We start from the raw sequence: 24,719 nt of genomic DNA, 5'->3' as shown, positions 1-24,719 counted from the left end.
GAAAAGTTTGTAACATTCCCCCACCCCAGACGGCAGGGCCCCACAGTCTGAGGACCACTGCTCTACTACCACCACTAAACACCTCCAGAATTTGCCACATTGGAAGCCCAACTGGGAAACTGGCACCTGCAAGTGTAAGCAGACATTGTGCTGAACACACTTGCTCCGAGCCATCTAATTAACATAGTGCTGAAAACAGCTTCTGGAGCCAGAAAGCCAGCTATGCTAGAGTTCCCACTGTTGCTAACGTTGGTTGACCTGAACGGTATCAGTAGAATTTTTGGATGAAAAATCCTTCCTCTAGCCAAGTCGAGACAGCAACTCATAGCACTCATTTCTTGGGTGGTGAGGCTGAATCTCCAAGGCGTGAGTGTGCATGCAATATTGGTGATGCATTAGGAGTAACTAATGGTCACCTCCAAGTCTCCTTACCACCAAGGTTTATCCAGATTTCCCCCCCCATCCCCCATTTTGTGATGGTGTAACAGAGACTGCTTGGCAAAGGATCCCCCTGCTCTTTGTCAATAGCTTTCACCTCAGACCTGACAGACTCATTACACTACTAAACACACATCTTGCAGGGCATTTATCCTTAAGGGATATCATGAGGTGTCTACAGAAAGCTTGTAACTTACCAAGACTCAAATCATTACAAGAGGTATGTAGAGGTCACATTTAAAGGAACAATGTATTTATATTGGAAGTTTGCTTTATGGACTGGAGTAGAGCTTAAATCACCAAGAAGTAATGGGCCTCAGGGATGGCCCATCCAGGCAGGAGGGAGTTCTCACTCCTCCCTAATCAGCCAGTGAGGTAAAGCAAGGCTCAACTGACCAAGCTTGCTCCCTCCCAGAACTATTAATGGAAAACCACCAAAGACATCACCAATCAATCAAAACCTATTTGTGGTGGGGAGAGGGGCTAAGAAGGGGTCATTACTGCAGACAGAGCTTCACCCTGGCTGTGAACAGAAACAAAAAGAAAGACTTTCCAGTATCAGAGTACAGGAAAGGGCACTCTGGCTCCATTCACTGAGGAAACCTCTTGGGAAGAGCAAGTGAGCTCTCATGAACATTTTGGATCAAGGTTACCGAGAAGCCAGCCTTCTTGGCAATAGAGTAAGGGGATTTTTTTTTAAATTAATCCTGCCCCCTCCGCCAGTTCAGTTGAATAGATAGGAAAGGAAACTATCGATAAGTGTGTTTATGATTTGGTTTTGTATTGTATGGTAACCACTTGCTTTTCCATCACTCTCTCATTTCTAGTTAAATCTTTATTCTCTCAAATAAACCTACTTTGTTTTTACTCACAAGTGGCGTGTGGTTTACAGGAGTGTTATTTCCAGGAAAAACTTGTAAACTGGAGTATGTTGCATCTTTGGGTGCAAAGGATCTGGGATTGGCTAGTATCAGGAGCTGGACATCACAGGGGAACAATCAAAGGGATTCAGGGATTAGGCTTCACCCATTGTTAACCTGCAAGGTGAAGGAAGGGCTGGCATAGCCCAGTGGAGACAGCTTGAGTGACTAAAGGGCGAGAACTGCAGTGCTCAGGAGCTGACACCCACAAGATGACTCCCTCTCACTAGAAGCAGGAGGTAACAAGGTAACTAACTCACAGTCCTGGATACCCAGAGAACACTCACAGGTGGGCAGGCATAGAAGATGAACACAAGAGGCAACTCAGTAGCCTGTCTATTGCAGCTCATTGCTCTTCAAAGAAGTCCTGATTCAAGCAATGAATATTTGCCATTTCTCACACTATGTTCAAAGAGACAAGGGGGAGGAGGTAATATAGTATGAAATACAGTATTTTAATCAGACCGACTTACGTTCATGAGAGAGACAAGCTTTCAAGCTACAGATGACCTGAAGAAGACCTCTGTGTAGCTCAAAAGTTTGTTCCTCTCACCAACAGAATTTGGTCTAATAAGAGACATTACTTCACCCACCTGATCTCTCAGATATCCTGGAGCCAACATGGCTACAACACTGTTCAAAGCTTGTTCATATCCATATTGTAACAAGTTTGTCTGGAAGGTATTTGCTGACAAACTCTGGTCATCTCTGTCGGACTAAGTAGGGGGTCAGATTGTTCTACCTCTGCAACAAGCAACTGCAAAGATTCCTTACTCACAAAAAAACCCCAAAAGCCTTGGGAAAGAATATTCCAGTTTACATGGCGTTAGCCAGACTATGCAGCAGCCTGCACAACAGCCTGCCAGGGAAGCACTATACCCTTTGATATTTTTAGTCGATAATCTAGTTAGGGTAAAACAGATCTCTCAGGCAACATTTCTCCCTCTTGCTAAATCTAGTAACTCTCCTTATGAAGAGGTTTTCTTGAATTTTCAGCTAAGTTTCCCTTGCTGTTATTGCATTACTCCTCACTATACACTGTGGTACCACCCTCATAATTTCCTACACGATTTTTCCAACTTTTAATATTAGAAGTAATTCCGTAGCTAATGATACATGGGTCTTCCACTCAAGTCATATCTATGAAACAAGCCATCATTTATTAGGATTAGGGGTATTTCAATTTAAGTAATTCATAAAAAGAAAAGGAGTACTTGTGGCACCTTAGAGACTAACCAATTTATTTGAGCATGAGCTTTCGTGAGCTACAGCTCACTTCATCAGATGTTCCTCTGAAATAAGTAATTCATGTAACTTCAGGTTTCAGAGTAGCAGCCGTGTTAGTCTGTATTCGCAAAAAGAAAAGGAGGACTTGTGGCACCTTAGAGACTAACCAATTTATTTGAGCATGAGCTTTCGTGAGCTACAGCTCACTTCATCGGATGCAACCAAAGACGTAAGCTAGAACTTAAGTATTATTTATCATAGATCCATGAGTTCTAGGAAGCCAGAAGACTGAAGCTGGTAGTGCTGCACTGTTCTCAGGACCTTTTTAAAAACCTACAACCCTGAATTCTTGATAGTGAGATCGCCATTATTTTATTTAAATTGCTAGCTATTATTGCCAGTTTGTACATACCTCAGCCATTTTTTTTTTTAAATCCTAATGCTGCATTCCTGTTTTTTGGGACTCTAATAGTCTCTCCTCCAGAGCACCCAGATTCAACCCTTACCCAAAAACCTAGTACCACGTGTCTATCTGCCAAAAATACTTTCTTATATTGTTAGGGCTTGTCTACATGGGAAAAAAGCCCGTAACAGCCAGCTCAGAATAGCTATTGTGCACTAGCTCCACCTGTGAACAATCTTACTCTGCAGAGAAGGTATGTCTGCATTGCAATCGGGAAGTGTGATTGCAGCACATGATATATGAGCTAGCTTTGATCTAACCAGATCAAAGCTAGTTCAACTAACAACTGCAGCAGTGAAGCACCCGCTTGAGTATGTACCCAACGTACCCAACGTCCCAAGGGGATGCAACTAACCCAAACAGCTGCAGCTCCACTGCTATTGTTAATGGAGGTAGCTTTGATCCAGTGTGACCACAGCTAGCTCAAGTATGTTTATACTGAACATGCTGCACATGCAGTCACAACAGCTGATTACACTGCAGACATGCCCTACCAGTGCCTTTTTGTGGTTTAGGAAAGATTAACCTATAACACAAAGAGGCACTCTTAAATGCAGAATAAGAGTGTATTTTAACTCCCCATGTGGACAATCATAACTATATCACACTAACTTCCCACCCTAGTCATTTCACACTAACTTCCCCATGTAGACAAGCCCCCACTGCAAGATCTCAAGTTCACTTGTGCCAGTATTTGATCTGAAACAACCCCACCAGGCTGCAAAAGCTTATGTAGGTTGTTGCAGAGTGTTTGATGCCAGGTCCTTAATAAAAGAAATGTCCCAATGACCTCCAATAGTTAGTATACTAAACTGTCAGCTCAGTTTTTTTAGGTTTCAGAGTAACAGCCGTGTTAGTCTGTATTCGCAAAAAGAAAAGGAGTACTTGTGGCACCTTAGAGACTAACCAATTTATTTGAGCATGAACTTTCGTGAGCTACAGCTCACTTCATCGGATGCATGCCGTGGAAACTGCAGCAGACTTTATTTATACACAGAGAATATGAACCAATACCTCCTCCCACCCCACTGTCCTGCTGGTAATAGCTTATCTAAAGTGATCATCAGGTGGGCCATTTTCAGCACAAATCCAGGTTTTCTCACCCTCCACCCACCCACACAAATTCACTCTCCTGCTGGTGATAGCCCATCCGAAGTGACAACTCTTTACACAATGTGCATGATAATAAAGTTGGGCCATTTCCTGCACAAATCCAGGTTCTCTCACCCCCCTCCCAAAAACCACACACACAAACTCACTATCCTGCTGGTAATAGCTCATCCAAAGTGACCATTCTCCCTACAATGTGCATAATTAAGGTGGGCCATTTCCAGCACAAATCCAGGTTCTCACATCCCCCCCACCCCCATACACACACAAACTCACTCTCCTGCTGGTAATAGCTCATCCAAACTGACCACTCTCCAAGTTTAAATCCAAGTTAGACCAGAACATCTGGGGGGGGGTAGGAAAAAACAAGAGGAAATAGGCTACCTTGCATAATGACTTAGCCACTCCCAGTCTTTATTTAAGCCTAAATTAATAGTATCCAATTTGCAAATGAATTCCAATTCAGCAGTTTCTCGCTGGAGTCTGGATTTGAAGTTTTTTTGTTTTAAGATAGCGACCTTCATGTCTGTGATTGCGTGACCAGAGAGATTGAAGTGTTCGCCGACTGGTTTATGAATGTTATAATTCTTGACATCTGATTTGTGTCCATTTATTCTTTTACGTAGAGACTGTCCAGTTTGACCAATGTACATGGCAGAGGGGCATTGCTGGCACATGGCATATATCACATTGGTGGATGTGCAGGTATACGAGCCTCTGATAGTGTGGCTGATGTTATTAGGCCCTGTGATGGTGTCCCCTGAATAGATATGTGGGCACAATTGGCAACGGGCTTTGTTGCAAGGATAAGTTCCTGGGTTAGTGGTTCTGTTGTGTGGTATGTGGTTGTTGGTGAGTATTTGCTTCAGGTTGCGGGGCTGTCTGTAGGCAAGGACTGGCCTGTCTCCCAAGATTTGAGAGAGTGTTGGGTCATCCTTTAGGATAGGTTGTAGATCCTTAATAATGCGTTGGAGGGGTTTTAGTTGGGGGCTGAAGGTGACGGCTAGTGGCGTTCTGTTATTTTCTTTGTTAGGCCTGTCCTGTAGTAGGTAACTTCTGGGAACTCTTCTGGCTCTATCAATCTGTTTCTTTACTTCAGCAGGTGGGTATTGTAGTTGTAAGAAAGCTTGACAGAGATCTTGTAGGTGTTTGTCTCTGTCTGAGGGGTTGGAGCAAATGCGGTTGTATCGCAGAGCTTGGCTGTAGACGATGGATCGTGTGGTGTGGTCAGGGTGAAAGCTGGAGGCATGCAGGTAGGAATAGCGGTCAGTAGGTTTCTGGTATAGGGTGGTGTTTATGTGACCATTGTTTATTAGCACTGTAGTGTCCAGGAAGTGGATCTCTTGTGTGGACTGGACCAGGCTGAGGTTGATGGTGGGATGGAAATTGTTGAAATCATGGTGGAATTCCTCAAGGGCTTCTGTTCCATGGGTCCAGATGATGAAGATGTCATCAATATAGCGCAAGTAGAGTAGGGGCTTTAGGGGACGAGAGCTGAGGAAGCGTTGTTCTAAGTCAGCCATAAAAATGTTGGCATACTGTGGGGCCATGTGGGTACCCATAGCAGTGCCGCTGATCTGAAGGTATACATTGTCCCCAAATGTGAAATAGCTATGGGTAAGCACAAAGTCAAAGTTCAGCCACCAGGTTAGCCGTGACATTATTGGGAATAGTGTTCCTGACGGCTTGTAGTCCATCTTTGTGTGGAATGTTGGTGTAGAGGGCTTCTACATCCATAGTGGCCAGGATGGTGTTATCAGGAAGATCACCGATGGATTGAAGTTTCCTTAGGAAGTCAGTGGTGTCTCGAAGGTAGTTGGGAGTGCTGGTAGCGTAGGGCCTGAGGAGGGAGTCTACATAGCCAGACAATCCTGCTGTCAGGCTGCCAATGCCTGAGATGATGGGGCGCCCAGGATTTCCAGGTTTATGGATCTTGGGTAGTAGATAGAATATCCCAGGTCGGGGTTCCAGGGGTGTGTCTGTGCGGATTTGATCTTGTGCTTTTTCAGGAAGTTTCTTGAGCAAATGCTGTAGTTGCTTTTGGTAACTCTCAGTGGGATCATAGGGTAATGGCTTGTAGAAACTCGTGTTGGAGAGCTGCCGAGCAGCCTCTTGTTCATATTCCGACCTATTCATGATGACAACAGCACCTCCTTTGTCAGCCTTTTTGATTATGATGTCAGAGTTGTTTCTGAGGCTGTGGATGGCATTGTGTTATGCACGGCTGAGGTTATGGGGCAAGTGATGCTGCTTTTCCACAATTTCAGCCCGTGCATGTCGGCGGAAGCACTCTATGTAGAAGTCCAGTCTGCTGTTTCGACCTTCAGGAGGAGTCCACCTAGAATCCCTCTTTCTGTAGTGTTGGTAGGAAGGTCTCTGTGGTTTAGTATGTTGTTCAGAGGTATTTTGGAAATATTCCTTGAGTCGGAGACGTCGAAAATAGGATTCTAGGTCACCACAGAACTGTATCATGTTCGTGGGGGTGGAGGGGCAGAAGGAAAGGCCCAGAGATAGAACAGCTGCTTCTGCTGGGCTGAGATTATAGTTGGATAGGTCTCCTGCTGGTATTTTTTCATGCTTTGTGTGTATAAAAAGAGATCTTCTACACTTTCCACAGTAAAAAGAAAAGGAGTACTTGTGGCACCTTAGAGACTAACCAATTTATTTGAGCATGAGCTTTCGTGAGCTACAGCTCACTTCATCGGATGCATACCATGGAAACTGCAGAAGACATTGTTTCATGGTCTGTGTGTATATAATGTCTTCTGCAGTTTCCATGGTATGCATCCGATGAAGTGAGCTGTAGCTCACGAAAGCTCATGCTCAAATAAATTGGTTAGTCTCTAAGGTGCCACAAGTACTCCTTTTCTTTTTGCGAATACAGACTAACACGGCTGTTACTCTGAAACCTGTCATTAAAAGTACTGGTGAGTAGTAATAACTTTAATATGTTCAATTAGTTGATCAATTCTAACTCTACAAGTAGCTTAGCTGATGTGGCTCTCGAAATATTTTGGTCAAAGACAAAGAAACCCAAACAAACCAAAATGACTGCTCTTCTATGAAAGGTTGCTGTCCCCTGGTCTGGAGGAACCACAGGGTCTTTGCTTACTGTTGCAGCAGCGACAGTCACAAGAGGTCTCTGGGCAACTGAATCAGATGTAAAGAGGGTGACTGACACCATGGGTTTTAGGGAATGTTCCATTAACAGGAGTTTAACCTGTTCTTCCTCCGTTTTTTAGATCTGCTTTTAAATCCTAAACAGATCTTACACTTGGAGGGGATAAAAGTCTCTCCCAAGCAGTGGAGGCACCTTGATCATCCAGCACTGTGGGAATAAGACCTATAACAGGGTTTAAACCCATGGGTCTTGGGCATAACCTGTTACTCAAGGCTGTGGGTTGAGGCCCAAGAAAAAACAAACAAAGGCCCTTATCAGGCATATGAATGAAGAGGAGGAGGATATCCCTCCCCTCAACTAAACCTCCTCCCCTAAAAACTACAAACTGTGCTAAACAGAAAACAAAATTAGTAAAAATAAAAATTAAAAAAAAGAAAATGTGAGACAGGTAGCAAGCCACATGGCTAGCTAACAGACACAGTGACACCCCCACTCAAACCACAGATGGTTGAGAAGGAACTGGAGTGGCAGCATCCCCACCCCTCAATACAAGGGAATGAGAATATCTAGGGTGCAGTTGCAGACCATGGACACTGCTGACAAAAAAATAAAATAAATAAATCTCCAATCAAGAATACAAAGAATACACTTCCTGCAGTCGAGCATGCACAGGACACTACTCAAAGAAGAAATTAAAGCTGTTCCAGTCATGAGGGGCCACTGGATTAGTCTACCTTCTGCACCATAGTTCTTGCCTTCACCTTTAAGGCTATGTATAAGCCTGCCCAGTCTACATCTGTGCTCTCATCCTTTCATTCTGTTACCTGCACTCTTCTCCTAAGGAGGACCTTCAAGTGAAAAGGGAATGGGCCAGAAACCAGGCTTGGGCTCTTTTTTGTTTCTTTATACATTATATAGAAGGCCTGAAGGCAGTGAAGGAATATGTTGAACTCCTCATGAGTTCATTTTACAACATAAAGCAGGAAAATAAATATATAGCATGAGCCTGAAGTTAATTGTTGGTTTTGGATTTGTTTTAAGATATACACTCAATATTCAGGTCTTGTCCAAGCTAGACAGACTTGAATTAGAGGACATCTCAAGGATGCGAAAATTAAGGAGTGGAGAAGAGAAAGGATTTTTCGAGTGGTTTTGAAAACACTCAACTTGCACCAGTTTAACTAAATTGATTTTAAAATATTTGGCTAAAAGGATGCAAATCCCTGTGTGGCTTGTAAACCAAATTTGGGCCCAAGTTAACATAAGCCAGTTGCAAATCAATTTAAGTGTGTCACAGAAGGGTTCTCCTCCATGGGAAATTCCCAAACAAACAATTCAATTTCAAAACAAAAGTAGAAATTTCTAAGTTGCCCACAGAAGGGAAATTCCAGGAGAACAAAAACAAATACTTAATGTTCTATTTAGAAAATTTCAAAACTAAAATTCTACCTCACTGGCCGACGTGGAGATAGGAGCTCTGGGGCATGGTTTCCAGACTGGTGGGATTCTAGTAGTCCAGGGAGCCAGCTGACTCAGGAGCTGAAGCGCCTGGCAGCCCTGAGAGTCCCAGCTCCATGACAGCCTGGTGAGCCTGCAGTTTTCCCACCGGAAATTCATCAAAATTGACATATTTGCATGGAACACTTCAATTTAGATGAATCTGCATTTTCCAATGAAAAAAAGTCCCACTGGAAAACATCTGATCAGCTGTAGCCTGGGCACAAAGCCATCACCACTTTCAAACTTCGACTGAAGTGAAATAAGGTGTTAACAAAAATGACTGATGAATTGTGGAGAAGATGAAGCTTCAGCAAAAAGCTTCCTCACCTCCAACTCTCCAATTAAGAATTGAGGGAACAATGTACCTCCTCCAAGAGCCTCAGCCAGTTCTCCAAGACCAGGAAAGGCTATATTTAACACTCACTTTATTTCTAAAATGTTAAAAAAAAAAAAAAACGACAAGCAGAAAATTAGGACACCCCAGAAAACATGCTTCTTAGGGCTTTATACATCATAAAGTAAAATAAGGCACAAACCACATTTTCTGAAAATTATTTGAGAGTAAAATTTAAATGGCCCTTTCATTATCTTTGTTCCACTTTAAAAACAATTTGTTATGCCTCCCTTTGAACTTGAAAAGTCTCCTCCTTGAAATCATTACTACTACAAAGTCTCCACAAAGCAGATCAGTATTAGGGCTTGCCTACACCTACCGGAGAATCAACACTGTGGCAAGATGTATTAACAGTCAATTTAGCGGGTCTAATGAAGACCTGCTAAAATCAACCGCCAATCGCTCTCCCGTTGACTCCCGAACTCCACCTGATCGAGAAGAGTAAGGGGAGTCAACAGAAGAGAGTCTCCCGTTGACATTGCATAGTATGGACCCTGTAGTAAATAGATCTAAGTTATGTTGATTTGAGTTATGCCATTCATGTAACCCAAACTGTGTAGCTTAGATCGACTTTTCCCTTTAGTGTAGGCAAGGCCTCAGAGTCCTCAATTCAGCTCTGAAGGTCCTGGGTTCAAATCCTGGTGTTAGCTAAGGGGGCTAGTCTACACGGGCAATGCTAAAACGCTGTGGCAGCAGCACGTTAACATGGCTTGTGTGGTTGCAGCGGAGGGGGAGAGCTCTCCTAGCACTCAAAAAACAAAAAACACACACTCATACAGAGTAGCTACCGACATAGCTACCAGTGCTGGTGCATGGTTTACACTGGTGCTTTACAGTGCTGAAACTTGCTGTGCTCAGGGGGGTGTTTTTTTCACACCCCGATCAAGAAAGTTGCAGCACTGTAAATGGCCAGTGTAGACAAGCCCTAAGATGGTGGCTGTCACAATAACTTCTCTGCTGTAGCAAGTGCAGAGAATTAACTACTGATAAATAAATCAAACAATCTTCCCCACTGACATTCACCAAGCACCCTGTTTCTTCTCCAACAAGAAGCAGACAGCCACACGCTCCCTGAATACCCACCTGTCCCATGAAGTGTTCCAAGAGACCGCACTCCCACCCTGTTTGTCCAGTGCTCTGCTATATTCAGGGCACTGTTTAGTTTAAGTATGTCAAGTTCTTTTGGACAAAAAGATGAATTGCATTTTGCAGTACTAGGTACATCTATAGCAGTATATAGATTAACTGTAGTTTAGAGGAGAGATAATCTAAGGGGCCCTTGTTTTGAAACATTTCTTATACAGGGGGGTTCAGCCCAAAATTTAGAACGGTCACATCTATCCCATTCTACTTGGAATGATATTTGTGAGATGTATATTCTGTACTTTCTTTTCTGAAGCACCTACAGCATTTCAAATTAACTACTAACCCTTGATCTCACACTATAAACAAGCCCTTTAGAAAAATCTCAATTGCATTGTGTCTACATTGATTAAAGCTTGAAGCCTCGTGACCTCATGTGGCATTAACTTCTCCCATGCACCAAGAGCATTCTGCTTTTCTACTCAATTACCCCCTTCTGTGCAGAGCCACCACTACCCACTGAGCATGTACAATGGACTTCTGCTTCATTACACTAACCAGCAGCAGGATTGGAATAAACAAGCTAATTTATCAGGTCCAAGCTAGCTTTCACTATTCTGAAAAAAGTTTGTTGGTGGTGGATTTTTAAGTTATTCACAGCAATATCAACGTGAGGTAAAAAATCATAACCTCAGATAGCCAAGGCGTTGCTACTGGCATAAACGTATATTATATTGATCAGACTCCTGGGGTGATTTTTCAGTACAGGTACAATTTCCCAAGACTAAGTGAAAATCCCCTTCTAATCACCAACAGCAGCACTTCTTTGGACAGAAGTTATTGTACAAGAGATCCCCATTCCCTGTATATATAAAAAGTATTATTTATTTTTGCATTATGGTAGGGCCTAGAGACTCCTCTCCTCCTCCCACAACAGATCTTGGGGCTTCTTTGTGCTGGGGACAGTTTATTTAAAAAAAAAAAAGGAAATATCATCCCTATTCTGAAGGGACTACAGTCTAAAAGAAAATAAAGAGTGGGGTGGGAAGGGAAACGGAAGAGGCCCTGATGAGCCGTCTTGCCCAAGACTGCATAGCAAATCAGTGGTACATCAAGTAACAGAGCCCAGATGCCCTGACTCCAAAACCAGTGCCACATCCATTGGACAACAGTGCCTCTAATTGTAATTAGAGGAGTACATTTTTGCCACTTTTCACTCCTATTAGAGCCACAAAGTTAAGTGAATAGATTCATTCCACTCTAGCTCAAAGATCAGAATTGTTAATTAAGTTTGATCTGTTTTCATGCTTTAACCATCCAAGACCGGTACAACTATATGGCCCCAGAAGTTAAGGCTATGCAGAAAAAGGTACACTCCTGTGCTGGAGACGTGAGTGTCATAGCCAGGTTTTGACAGCAACTCTGTGCAGCAACGGTAACTCTGTAATTACAACTGTAACTTGTTTTCCATAATGACAGGTTTCAGAGTAGCAGCCGTGTTAGTCTGTAACCTGGAATCCCGACCAGGGATATTCTGCTACCCAAGATCCATAAGCCTGGAAATCCTGGATGCCCCATCATCTCAGGCACCCTGAGAGCAGGATTGTCTGGCTATGCAGACTCCCTCCGCAGGCCCTACGCTACCAGCTATCTTCGAGACACCACTGACTTCTTGAGGAAGCTACAATCCATCGGTGATCTTCCTGAAAACACCATCCTAGCCACTATGGATGTAGAAGCCCTCTATACCAACATTCCACACAAAGATGGACTACAAGCAGTCAGGAATGGTATCCCCGATAATGTCACGGCAACCCTGGTGGCTGAACTTTGTCCTCACCCATAATTATTTCACATTTGGGGACAACAGATTCCTTCAAATCAGCGGCACTGCCATGGGTACTTGCATGGCCCTACAGTATGCCAACGTTTTTATGTCTGACTTAGGGGACAAGAGCTGAGGAAGCGTTGTTCTAATGCCCCTACTCTACATGCACTACATTGATGACATCATCTGGACCCATGGAAAAGAAGGCCTTGAGGAATTCCACCATGATTTCAACAATTTCCATCCAACCATCAACCTCAGCCTGGACCAATCCACACAAGCGGTCCATTTCCTGGACACTACGGTGCTAATAAGCGATGGCCACATAAACACCACCCTATAGAGGAAACCTACTGACCGCTATACTTCCCTACATGCCTCCATCTTCCATCCAGGAAACACCACACGATCCATTGTTTACAGCCAAACTCTACGATACAACTGCATTTGCTCCAACCCCTCAGACAGAGACAAACACCTACAAGATCTCTATCAAGTGTTCTTACAACTACAATATCCACCTGCTGAAGTGAAGAAACAGATTGATAGAGCCAGAAGAGTACCCAGAAGTTACCTACTACAGGACAGGCCCAACAAAGAAAATAACAGAACGCCACTAGCTGTCACCTTCAGCCCCCAACTAAAACCTCTCCAACACATTATCAAGGATCTACAACCTATCCTGAAGGATGACCCATCATTCACAAATCTTGGGAGACAGGCCAGTCCTTGCCTACAGACAGCCCCCCAACCTGAAGCAAATACTCACCAGCAACCACACAACAGAACCGCTGACCCAGGAACCTATCCTTGCAACAAAGCCCGTTGCCAACTGTGCCCACATATCTATTCAGGGGACACCATCATAGGGCCTAATCACATCAGCCACACTATCAGAGGCTCGTTCACCTGCACAGCTACTAATGTGATATATGTCATCATGTATCAATGGACACAAATCAGACGTCAAGAATTATAACATTCAAAAACCAGTTGGAGAACACTTCAATCTCTTTGGTCACTCGATTACAAACCTAAAAGTGGCAATTCAACAACAAAAACTTAAAAAAAACAGACTTCAACAAGAGAGTGCTGAATTGGAATTAATTTGTAAACTGGATACAATTAACTTAGGCTTGAATAAAGACTGGCAGTGGATGGGTCATTACACAAAGTAAAACTATTTCCCCAGGTTTATTTCCCCCCACTGTTCCTCAGATGTTCTTGTCAACTGCTGGAAATGGCCCACCTTGATTATCACTACAAAAGGTTCCCCCACCCTGGGCTCTCCTGCTGGTAATAGCTCACCTTAAGTGATCACTCTCGTTACAGTGTGTATAACACACTGTAACACCCATTGTTTCATGTTCTCTATGTACATAAATCTCCCCGCTGTATTTTCCACTAAATGCATCCGATGAAGTTAGCTGTAGCTCACGAAAGCTTATGCTCAAATAAATGTTAGTCTAAGGTGCCACAAGTCCTCCTTTTCTTTTTGTTTCCATTGTAAACCTAAGTTGGAGCTTTCTGCTAGATATTTCTTCATCTCTTGCCAGTACCCAAGAGACACTTGACAAGATACAAGATTGATCCGTGCCCTAATGACTCTACTAGTTGAACATCAATATAGTAAGATACATCAGTCTCCCAGCATGGACCATCTAACTGCAACACGAGATCTGCTTACAAGATTCTCTCTCAGAACCATCACAACCTATGATAGGTTCATCATTAAGACACTGTCCATTGGATGTAGAGAACACACTTATTGTTGGCTTTATACATTATATGACTAATTGGTATGGTTCAGTTCCAAACAGGACCAGATATGCACTGTCCCAAGAAAAGTAACAAGAATATATCATTCAAAAATTTGTAAAAAGTGATCAGGAGTGGGGGGGAATAAATTAGGGGCGTACACTCCTGTTACTGGTGTGGAAGGGAGTCCATGCAAACAGGAAAGAAAGAAAGAAAAGAAGAAGAAGAAAAAAAAAAGAGTGGCATGAGCAGAGGGAAAACAGCTCCACACTATCATTGCCCTGGAACATTGCCACGTGGGGACTAGATGCAGTTATGCAAAAACTCAGATGTACAACTGCAGCCATAGATGGTAAGAGGGAGAAGTTGTCTAGACAATCAGCCATTCTGCACAGCATGTTCTTAAGTGTTTAGAGGTTTTTTGGGGTATCCTAAGTTACTGCTCACAGATCAGTAACAGCAACTACTCCCAATGTGTTTGCAAACCAAACAAAGGATATAGACCAGTGGCTTAGGAGCCTTTTGTACGGTTTCTGACAGAAGGCGTTTCAGAGGGCCTTTCACAGGAAATACAGAAGGGCCAAGATCTTTGGGAAAGGATATTGCTGCCAGTCCCAAACCCCAGAGCAAGCAATATGGTAGAGTGGCAGCACAAGAAGAGCCTGGGTGTACTTACATCTGGTGGTGCATTGAAGAGGGAGCAGGCATGTACCTCACTGCTCCATTTCCATGGTTTCACAAGGTACTGAATTCTTACTGTGCTCCTCATATAAACTAAATTAACAAAACCAAAATATGAAACTTTTCACATCTGTGGAAACAGGGTTTAGCTTTTAAAGCACCTGGAAAAGAATCACCTGTGCAGGAAGCATTTCATGAATTGGAATGTGGATTCACAATGAAATTTAAGCAGTGTGTGTTCAGACACTGCATTTAAGTACACCAGATTGTCGTCATTTTACAGACAACAACAAGCAATTTGAGTTCTATAGGTGGACAAACATGCACCCAACTTAAAAATACTAGAATTAAAATTTCCAATTACAAAGCAAGTTGAATCTTCATCCAAGCTCTCATTTATCAGTTTTCAGGTCAAATCAAACAAGTGTTTCCTGCTAGACCCAGTCAAGCTAGTAAATCCCTGAAAATGGAGATCTGTAACTGCAGTGGTGATCCACCTAACATTTCCTTGCTGCTTCTCTCCTCCAATACATGGATACTGACATTAATTATGCACTTTTGAAATCAACAGCTTAGATTCTCCCAGACATGTGGTTGGCTGTATGAGTATTTTACACATGCCTGAACTAGTGCTAAGGAAACACTGGAATGCATCCACGCACGCCTTTCCCTCTTCAGAGGCATTCCTGAGTTAACAGGAGAGACTTGTAATTTAACTGCAAGAGGACAAATGCTATTTGCCAGGGAAAGACTTCCTGTTTAGTCTGGGAAAGGGGAGAGAGAGAGCAAGAACAAACACAACATCACTTGCTAAATCTTCAGATAAAATTTAGAAATAAAGTTTGTTATACTTAAAACCAGATGCAATTAAGAGGGAAAACCGTGCAGTTGTTTTACTTTACATAAACTATGAAGCACAGAATTTCTGTCACCCAGACCTTTCAGGTTAATTGTATCTTGAAAGATATGTAGTTACAAGAGGATCTAAAATATTATCTTCTGGAGTTTACTGCCTCTCCTCGAGCCTCGAAGGACAGAAGTTTGTGTCTGGGAATTGTCAACTTCTGGCACGTTTGCCCATTCAGCTACAGTAACAGCTCTTAAAAGAAGAATTGAGTAGACCTACACTAAATAGACATGACCTTTCATTTCTGTTTTTTCCATCAGCTCCCAGAATCCCTGCCAAGATTTCAGGCTGAAGGAATCTTTCAATACACAAGAGAGTATCAGTATTCGTGTCCACAGTACAGCAGGGACCTATTCAGCACAACTTGTCCATAGTTTTGGAGTGTCACACAATAAAAGAAAATCTGGAATATAAAAATGTTTTGTGCTGGAATTCACAACCATTTTACTTTGGGGGGTCTTCCCATGTACCCACGCAAACAAGCATGGTGTTCTCTCAGGAGCAATGTTCAGTCCTAAAAATTTAATCAAATCAGAGCAAAAGAAAACGAAACCCTAGAAAACTCAGGGGTAAGTAACAGAAGCAGATACTTAGATAATGAACTGGAATTGTTGATAACTGCTCAACCATTTATCTAAATGGCTCATTATCTAACTGGTTAAGACCTGCAAGTAATTGTTTTGATTGGAGCACATGGACTTTTCAGAGTTTGCTCAGCCTTGACCAAGTACAACCAAGCAGTGATGCTCGGTATTTTTAAAATGAGTCTCTCTCCTCCCAGAAAGAAAAGGAGTACTTGTAGCACCTTAGAGACTAAACCAATTTATTTGAGCATAAGCTTTCGTGAGCTACAGCTCACTTCATAAGCTTATGCTCAAATAAATTGGTTAGTCTCTAAGGTGCCACAAGTACTCCTTTTCTTTTTGCGAATACAGACTAACACGGCTGTTACTCTGAAATCTCTCCTCCCAGCAACTTTATACACTAGAATGAAAACCTCAATTTCTCTTGTATAAAAATAGTTACCTGCAAAACCAAAGGCTGTAAGGCATGCTTTCAAGCCTCAGCAATACTCCCACTCTTTGGCCTCCTTTTTAACTACAAGGAAGAAGAGTTCTTAACTCAAGTTAACAAAAATCCTAGTGACAAGACAGTTTGTAGTCTTCACATGAATTAATAAATTAATAACTATGGGGAAGCCTAGATCTTAGGACAACTTCCGAATAACTCTTGCACGTCCTATGCTCTTCATTGCAGCCATACATTGGTCTTCACATGGTCTTCTACAGGACTGGGGGAGGAGGGGGAACAAAAACAAAAAAACACTGAAGCACAGGTCAAATCATACTGACATATAGATATGGAATTACAGCAGATGCTAAGCCACGGGGGAGCCAGGACAATGGGAGGCTATCCCTACTCCAAATATTTAAAATAGAGCAATCCAGTCTCAGTTAAGCAGGAGTACCGAGTCTAAGATTACATATCTACACAAGATTATCACAATCATATTGTAATGCACAGGTATGGTCTAAGCCCCCCTGCATAATATGCTGCCACAGCACCAGCAATGCAAATGGAATTCTTTAAGGACACAACTAATGTTCTATCTAAGACCACAAATAAATACAATTTATTGTAAAATATTCACTCAGACTCCAAGAAATAGAAAAATTATGAGTTTTCCGTTTTTGTTTTTAAAAGAAGTTTACTGCATATATAATTTCCCATCCACCCCAGGGGTGTGTGTGTGTGTGAGAGAGAGAGAGAAAAACTGTCACCAATTCTCCATATTGACTATGGTGAAGATTGCTTGAGATTAGCAACAGGTTATTTTTCTGGGTTCTATTTTTTAATTTGATTTTTTTTTTTTGAGACTCCTCAATCCTGAACTGGCCCTTCAGTAGAAGACCCAGAAGTCTCAGAAGACCAATTTTAATAACTACTCAAACCCAATGGTTGTTTGAGATGCTGGGGGAGGGGGCATATCCACATTTTGCTGGATAACACCATACCTGAAAGGAGGGTGGGGGGAGAAAGAGAGAAGCAAAGCTTCTGTGAAGAAAGAACATTCCCAATTAGACCAATGCTGGAGTTCAATGCTCACTGCCTTGGAAGATGCGTATGGTCAGATTTATGCTTGTGCAGAAACCGGAGCAAAAGATGGAAGAGGAAGTTGTGGCTTATACTGACCCTGGAGCTGCCTAGAGCCAGTTTGGCCCCAGCTGCTAATTAGTGCAACTCAAGACTTCCATGGCTTGGTGGCAGTTATGGGGACAGATCACCCTGGCCACACTGCTCCCAAATCCTGAACACCCCCTGTGCCAACAGAGTAAGCACAGTGTCAGCAGGCAGGGCTTAGACCCGGGAGGGGGAGGTGTTCACCATCCTCTGCAGTATGGGGCATGGATCACTTGCAGGTTTAAACTAGTGTAAATGGTGGATTCTCTGTAACTTGAAGTCTTTAAACCACAAATTTCAGTAACTCAGCCAGAGGTTAGGAGTCTATTACAGGAGTGGATGAGTAAGGTTCTATGGCCTGTGATGTGCAGGAGGTTGGACTAGCCGATCATGATGGCCCCTTCCAGCCTTAAAGATTATGAGGGCTTCCTGGCACCAATGAAATCAAGTTCTGACAACCCTAGTTTCTCATACTCAAATCACTGCTGCTGACCTTAGTGGTTGACTGGCTTCACAAAATGTCCCTGTTTGTTAACACTGGCTAGGCCACTGACTAGGCCATAACACTTGCATGCCCACCCTTCACTTTTGCTGTGTAAACAGCGGTCTCCTGATTTACAGGACAGTCTTCTCTTCATGTCCCACAATTTCAGTTACAATTACATGTGTACAATATTTAGGAGAGTGAACTACACATAGATCAATGAACTATTACTACAAAGCTTACTCCTTACTTCAGTCAGACATACAATTCCATGTGAATAGGAAGCAGAGCTTTTATCAGTAAACAGCATGTCTTCAGCCTTATTACATTTTAGGTATTGATACCAGTTAGTGTCCAAAACTATATACACAGCCAGCACTGGCAGGATCCAGAGGTTCACAACATGCAGTTTTGTTGCAGTTGCTAAATCAGAGTAATCTGCTAACATAGAACGTCACTTAGCCATTGTTCTGAAACATGACCTAATTTCCTGATAAGTGAGAGGTGTTTTAGCTTTGTAGCTGTGCTCCAGTTGTATATGTATCTAGACCTGGATAGACTAAAAATAAATCAAGGATTTTCTTTTTATGCTAGTCTTAATCAAAGCAGACCAAAGTCACCATTTGCATCTTCAGCTCCCATCCCTACCTGTATTGTAGTAATTTCATGTAAAAGACCAAGGTTCTGATGTGTGACGTTACCATTCCTGTCAAAACCATGAAGAGTTTATTGACTAATCTATGGCCGTTGTTCATCTTTTTAAGTCTCAGGCCACTTTGTAAAACAAAAATCCTGCCATGGACCCACTTTTCCCCAAGCGCCACTCAGAGAATTTCCATTGTATGAACTAAGTAGGTGGTTTGTGTGGATCACTGATGTTCCACGGACCACTGGGCCACTGTTGGGGGAGGAAGAGCTCAGATGATTTCTTGCTGAATACTGAAGTAACATTTTAGTGCAGGTGGTCCAGTGTAAACTTTGCACCATGAGCACATCAACATGCCAGATCTGGAGGACCACACCCAGTTTACATATACACATTTACTTTCAAAAAAATTTGCACATACAGTATTTGCTTATACTTGCAATTGTTGATCGAGTATTAGAAACTGAGTTCACCAGCAAGCTATCCAGACAATGACTAAACTGGATGGGGAGGAAAGAGAACCCTTTGGATACATGTAAAGAGTTAAAGGTTGTAAACCCCACAAAGGGAAGAAATTGTTGGGGGTGGTCCAACTTCACTTATATTTGCAGCTTCCTTGATAAAAGGATTAAAAGCTCACTAACGATAAATACCTTGGGCTTCCCCCCCCTCCCCACACAGAAGATTCACTGGTTTAACTAAAGATATTATGTGGCACTGAGGTAGTTTTAACTGGTGTAGCTTTGTTTTTAGAGCAGTCCCTGACAAATTGCATCCTCAGTTATGAGAAGGTCAAAGGTGGCACACAAAAATCCTAAAGGGCATTGCACAATGAACATCACCACTTTGCCATCTCATTTCAGCAGGATTTCTTTTTCAACAAAGTAGCTGTGTCCACAACTTGGAAGTGGCATGGTAGATACAAAAGTGAAAACTGAACTTGTAGAATCCAAGTCATTTTGGCTCTAAATGAGCATTCTTGTGTTTTTCACACCTGTTCTAAACTAAAATGAGGAATACTGCTGTCCAGTCACCCTATTTTCAAATGAAAATTGGGAATAAGGATGTTAATGGATTAATGTATTTTTAAGACACACACACAAAAAAAAGGACCATTAGGAGCATCAAAAGTCAGACCTTCTTGCATGACACAGGCCATAGAATTTCACAGAATGATTGAGGCATCTAGCCCAATAACATGCTTAAAGCAGAGCAGAACTTTTAAGGGGTATGCAAGTCTGGATCTTTAGCCCTTTCTCTGTAACGTTACCCTTTTATGATTCGACTACACAGGACTGAAATACCCAGATCTGCCACAGACATCCTGTGTGATTGACCTTGCCTAGATTAGTAAGGGTCTATGCCTCACTTCTACACAAGCTGTAAAAATCCTCACAGGGTGCTGCAGGTTACATTTGTAGGACACTTGCATTTGAGAATCCTCAAGGTGTTCTTGCATACCATGACACAATGGATCTGCTCTTAGGGGTGCAGCTAGATCACTGGTTCACAGGCTATAAAAGCAAATCAGACAGAGTGGTAAAGGTCAGGTATGGTAATAGCCCTGCTTTATTCCTAAAGTAAAAGATGTACAGATTTTAATTATGGCTGGTCAAAAATCCAACAGCAAACCACTCATGAGCAAATTGTGTCTGTTAGATAATCTTAGCCAGTGCCATCACTCACATCAGATAGCTAAGTAACCGTACACAGAGATGTGGTGGACAAATACTTGTCTAGTTTGTGGGATAGTTTCCACCTAATAGAAAGGGACAAAAGAGGAAAGATTTTAGGGGATTCTATAGTTTACCTAGTTTGGGGCAAAGTCTTTCCTAGGAGATGCTGCTCCTGCTACCACCTCCTCCATTTATCAAGACACAGAGATAATATTTGTCTGGATGCTGTAGTGGCTGTGCAAGGAACTGACACCTGAGATAGTAAAACCACCCACAAAACTGCTTTCTGGCACTATTCCAATGCACAATTCATGTCTCCAGGACTGTCCAAACTCTGGGATCTCCCTCAGCAATTCTCCCCCTCCCCCCGCACCCCACCCCCCAACAAAATCACAGCCACCACAGACAGAATAAGCTAGACAATCGGCACTGAGACTATGGGGGGCGGGGGAAGAGAGGGAAAGAGCATTACAAGTTATGTCAGCACTTCCATAAAGATTTTGCAGTGAACAAAGTGAACTTTGTCCCCTTCAAGAAAAAAAAATTCTGTGGCTCTAAAGTTTTACCTAGAAGAGTTTGCACGGGTGCGGGAAAGCTTGGTGCTGCTGAAAAGTATGGACCAGCTGCCTACCACCAGAAAGGGAATTTTGGGAAGTGGCTAAGCTCTGGGAGGCTGCAGTCACAGGCACTTCATTAACAAAGGGAGCAAGAAAAAGATCCAGTTTATGGGACTTCTGTGGAGCCCCATCACAGCAGCCTCCCTGGTTCTAGGGATTTGAATGTGAGGAAGCACTGGCCAAGACAGCATCTCTTACCGGCAGGCTAATACACATTCGGGGAAGGGAGTGTTTCCAAGCCCAAAAGCAACAACAAACAACAAAAAAAAGGCAGAAAAACACCCCCCCCCCCCAAGTCTCAAGCATCTTGAAGCAGGATCAGAGGAGGCTCCCCCCTCCCCCTTTCTGAGCTAGGGGAAGGGGATGGGTGAGGAAAACCCTTTAAAGCACAAAGCCTGGAGCAGAACTTACTGCCATGCCCACCCAAAAGTCTCCTACTCACTCCAGCTTTGCTGAAAGCTCACATCACCACCACCACCCCCATTATGTTAGGAACGCCTCCCCCAAAGCCCCACACAGGCTGAAATACAACCAAAAACATGCGATTGCTGGAGAATAAAGTAAACAGTGATCCAAATACAAAACACCGCATATTAGAGACAAAAACGTTCTTTTCTTCTGCTAGAGCAGCTCTCATTGATTTTTTTTTTTTTTTGGCTGATTGAAGGAGATTAGATTTCCTCCTGCAGGCGGGTCAAAGAGAGAAAAGGGTTGAAGGTAAGGGGGAAAAAAAAAAAACAACAAAACTTTGTAACCCAACACTTCCATGCACGATCAGTCGCCATGCTTAAGATTTTCTCCCCCTTCCTCGTTCTTTGAGCAGACACTGAAACTAGGCCAAAAAAACTTTTCCCTGCCCCTTCTTTTCTTGTAGCCACTAGAGTGAAATGTGCACAAAGAGACCCGTGGAGCTATGTTTTCTTAACTACAATAGCAGGACTAATTAGATCATAGAAGCAAGGCAGTGATACAGTAACAAGTAGCTAAACAACAAGACAGAGCGAAGGAGAAAGTTTGCACCTTGAACACTTACCAATCAGACCTCCCACTAGAAAGGCGATGACTTGGAAAATCAGTAAGATCCCTCCAACAATGCACAGCTTTTTAGTGCTCATGTTTTCTATAATTGCCCCAGCCATTTTTTAAAAGATTTCCACGCGCCCCCACCCCTTCTCTCTCGCTGCAAAACTTAAGGCTCTGAAAGTGCTGCAGGGATGGAAAGAAGACAGACTCAGCACAGATTGCCCAGGCACGCCCGGATCTGGCTCCCCCTCTGCTGAGAGCTGTGATTGTGGCCGGCTCTCGGCTGCATGTGGCTGCTTTAAAGGAGCAGGAAAGCGAATCACATGATACCTACCTCCTCCTCTCCACTCCCCCCCTTTCCCTCCCTGATCCATTCAGCAGCAGCAGACATTGGTGTCAGTCTCATGCAGCAGTGGCAGCTTCTTCAGCTGCGGGAACAGCCAGAGCTGCCCAGTCAAGGGTTGCTTGTTTTGGTTTTTGAATAGCACAAACACAGAAGTTGGAGGTAGAAGGGCTAGTCCAGTCCAGGAGTGTCCCCTTGAGAGTGTTCTCTAGGGCCTTCCCCAGTGCAGTTTTAAGGGTGAGGTTTGTACTAGCCTAGTAGGGTTTTTTCATAATGCATAACAAACACTAAGTGCTTTCAGTGCTTAGCATTATCCATTGTTTTAATAACATTATGTTCTATTTTAGCACCTTTCAAAAGGAGGATTTCAAAGCACAATGTATGGTAAATAAAGGATGCCCCAGTGGATAAGGACTTTAACACATCACTGAAAGGACTTAATATGCTGTTGAAACAGTCACCCTGGGGCAAGATGCAGACTTCCTTTAAGGGTAAACATTAACACCATAAATGAACAGACTTAAGAATTTTAATTTTATTAAAATGATGTTAAAAAGAAAATGATTCAGAGTTTAAGCATAGAAGTTTCTGTTTATCAGGGAATAACGTACAGATTACCAAGGGGCACGACGTTTGGTTTAGGATCGGATGGTATAAGGAATAGATAATCTGCAATATCCCCAATTGGGGGTAAAAGGTTAGCGGGTCAAAGTACAGACATTGAGATAGGAGGGTATTTTGTTCATATAATGGCTGTGTATCCATCTGTAGCCCAGTGGGCCATCTTACCTGTATTATATTCATTGCTTTGTTATTCTGTTTTATTATATTTAGTAGTAATACAAGGAAGCTACAGGCTTTTACCCTGTAAAATTTGGCTTTAGCAGATGGCATGAGGCTTGAGGCCTATAACCTTTGGAATAGATAAATTTAAGTAACTCGTAAGTTATAGGGAAGTAGCATGCAAGAGGGGGAATTTTGTCCAGAATACCGACGTCAGCCACCCACAGAACATAGCTGACACCAGCATCCAGAAGGTTCCGGACAGAACGTCTGACCACAAAGGCACCATGACAACAAATTGACATGTATGCTAATAGAGTAACATCATACATATACTAACCTGTAGAAAACAGACACCTTAAGGGGAGGAAATACAAATAAGGACCTCTACTGAACATGCATTGGACATGGTAATGTCAGCGTAACCTACTATAAAAGTAATATCCCAGGGGTAGCAAAGGGAGAGATGTAGACCTTGGGAGGGGCCAGAATGATGGCCACGAGGAAGATGAGGATGGTGACAGCGATGAGAAAGATAATGGTTAACATTCCAAGGTGTAAGTATGTACTTTCTTTATTATCTCTATCTGCTTTGTTGAGTTTAAGTGTGTGTATAACTTTACTAAATTATTAATAAATCATTTATCTTTATATATATATGTAAAGTTCCTATAGTGTGAGTGTTCCACCTGTGCACATTGGGGTTCCCAAATTATATGTTAATTTTACAATAATCTAACTGGGCCTGATCTTGGGACAAGAACCTGTTAATCCTCAAATTACAATTGTATACACCCAATTTTGGGTCAGGCTACTCATCTGATACAGCAGGAAGAGTTTAGATGAGTCATAATGTGAATTAAGTTGAAATTTAGTCAGGATGCCAAAAATCATACACCTAAACAAAACAAGTTCTTTAGTGTCCACAAGCAGTAAGGACAGTTGCCGCTCCAAATAAAGACAGCAGTAAGTTTTCTATGATATTCAGTTTCTTCCCAGTTATGCCACCATCAAATAAAGGCTCTCTCTCTTTAGTGTTCAGGTCCTTCAGATGCTACAAGGCTATGTCTCCTCCTCCAATTAATGATACTTTAGCCAAAGTACTTTCCTTACTTCAATTCCTCCAACCATTTTATTATTTTTGTTGCTATCCTTTGAATTTCCTCCAAATTACATACAAAGTTTGGAGGTGCCCAAAACTGAATGTAGCATTCTAGCTGCAATCTCACCAGTGCCACAGAGAGGGCTTATCACTAGCTGGTCTGTGACAGTACGTTTGCTCACATGTTGCCATATCACAATCTAGAATTAATTCACTCTGTTCACCGCTGCCCTCATTAGTGGTTTCTGGCATTACTGGTTTTCAGTTATTTATGGGATTCCAGAGGGACCACTGTTAACCCTGATCTTGATACTTCTGAGATCTTTAATAAACAGAACATTACCATTTACAGATTAAACTAGATTGGGAGCTGTTGAAAACATCTTTGAGAACATAAACAATACAAAAGGAACAGAAGAGATAGGAATATAGGC

At 42.6% G+C, this 24,719-nt stretch overlaps 1 protein-coding gene across 2 annotated transcripts in view; it reads right to left on the bottom strand.

Moving 5' to 3' along the window:
• Positions 1-22,341, bottom strand: part of WLS (Wnt ligand secretion mediator) — a 68,637-nt gene extending 46,296 nt beyond the window's left edge. For both annotated transcript variants that reach the window (XM_073357379.1, XM_073357380.1), the window contains exon 1: positions 22,068-22,341. In XM_073357379.1, coding sequence (XP_073213480.1) covers positions 22,068-22,173 — 106 coding nt within the window. In that variant the 5' untranslated portion in view covers positions 22,174-22,341. The remainder of the gene's footprint in view (positions 1-22,067) is intronic.
• Positions 22,342-24,719: the final 2,378 nt, after the last annotated feature.

Source organism: Lepidochelys kempii, chromosome 8, assembly GCF_965140265.1.
Source record: "Lepidochelys kempii isolate rLepKem1 chromosome 8, rLepKem1.hap2, whole genome shotgun sequence".
NCBI classification, from domain to species: domain Eukaryota; kingdom Metazoa; phylum Chordata; order Testudines; family Cheloniidae; genus Lepidochelys; species Lepidochelys kempii.
Note: the sequence above shows the minus strand (reverse complement) of the source record. Positions and strands in the feature narration are given on the sequence as shown.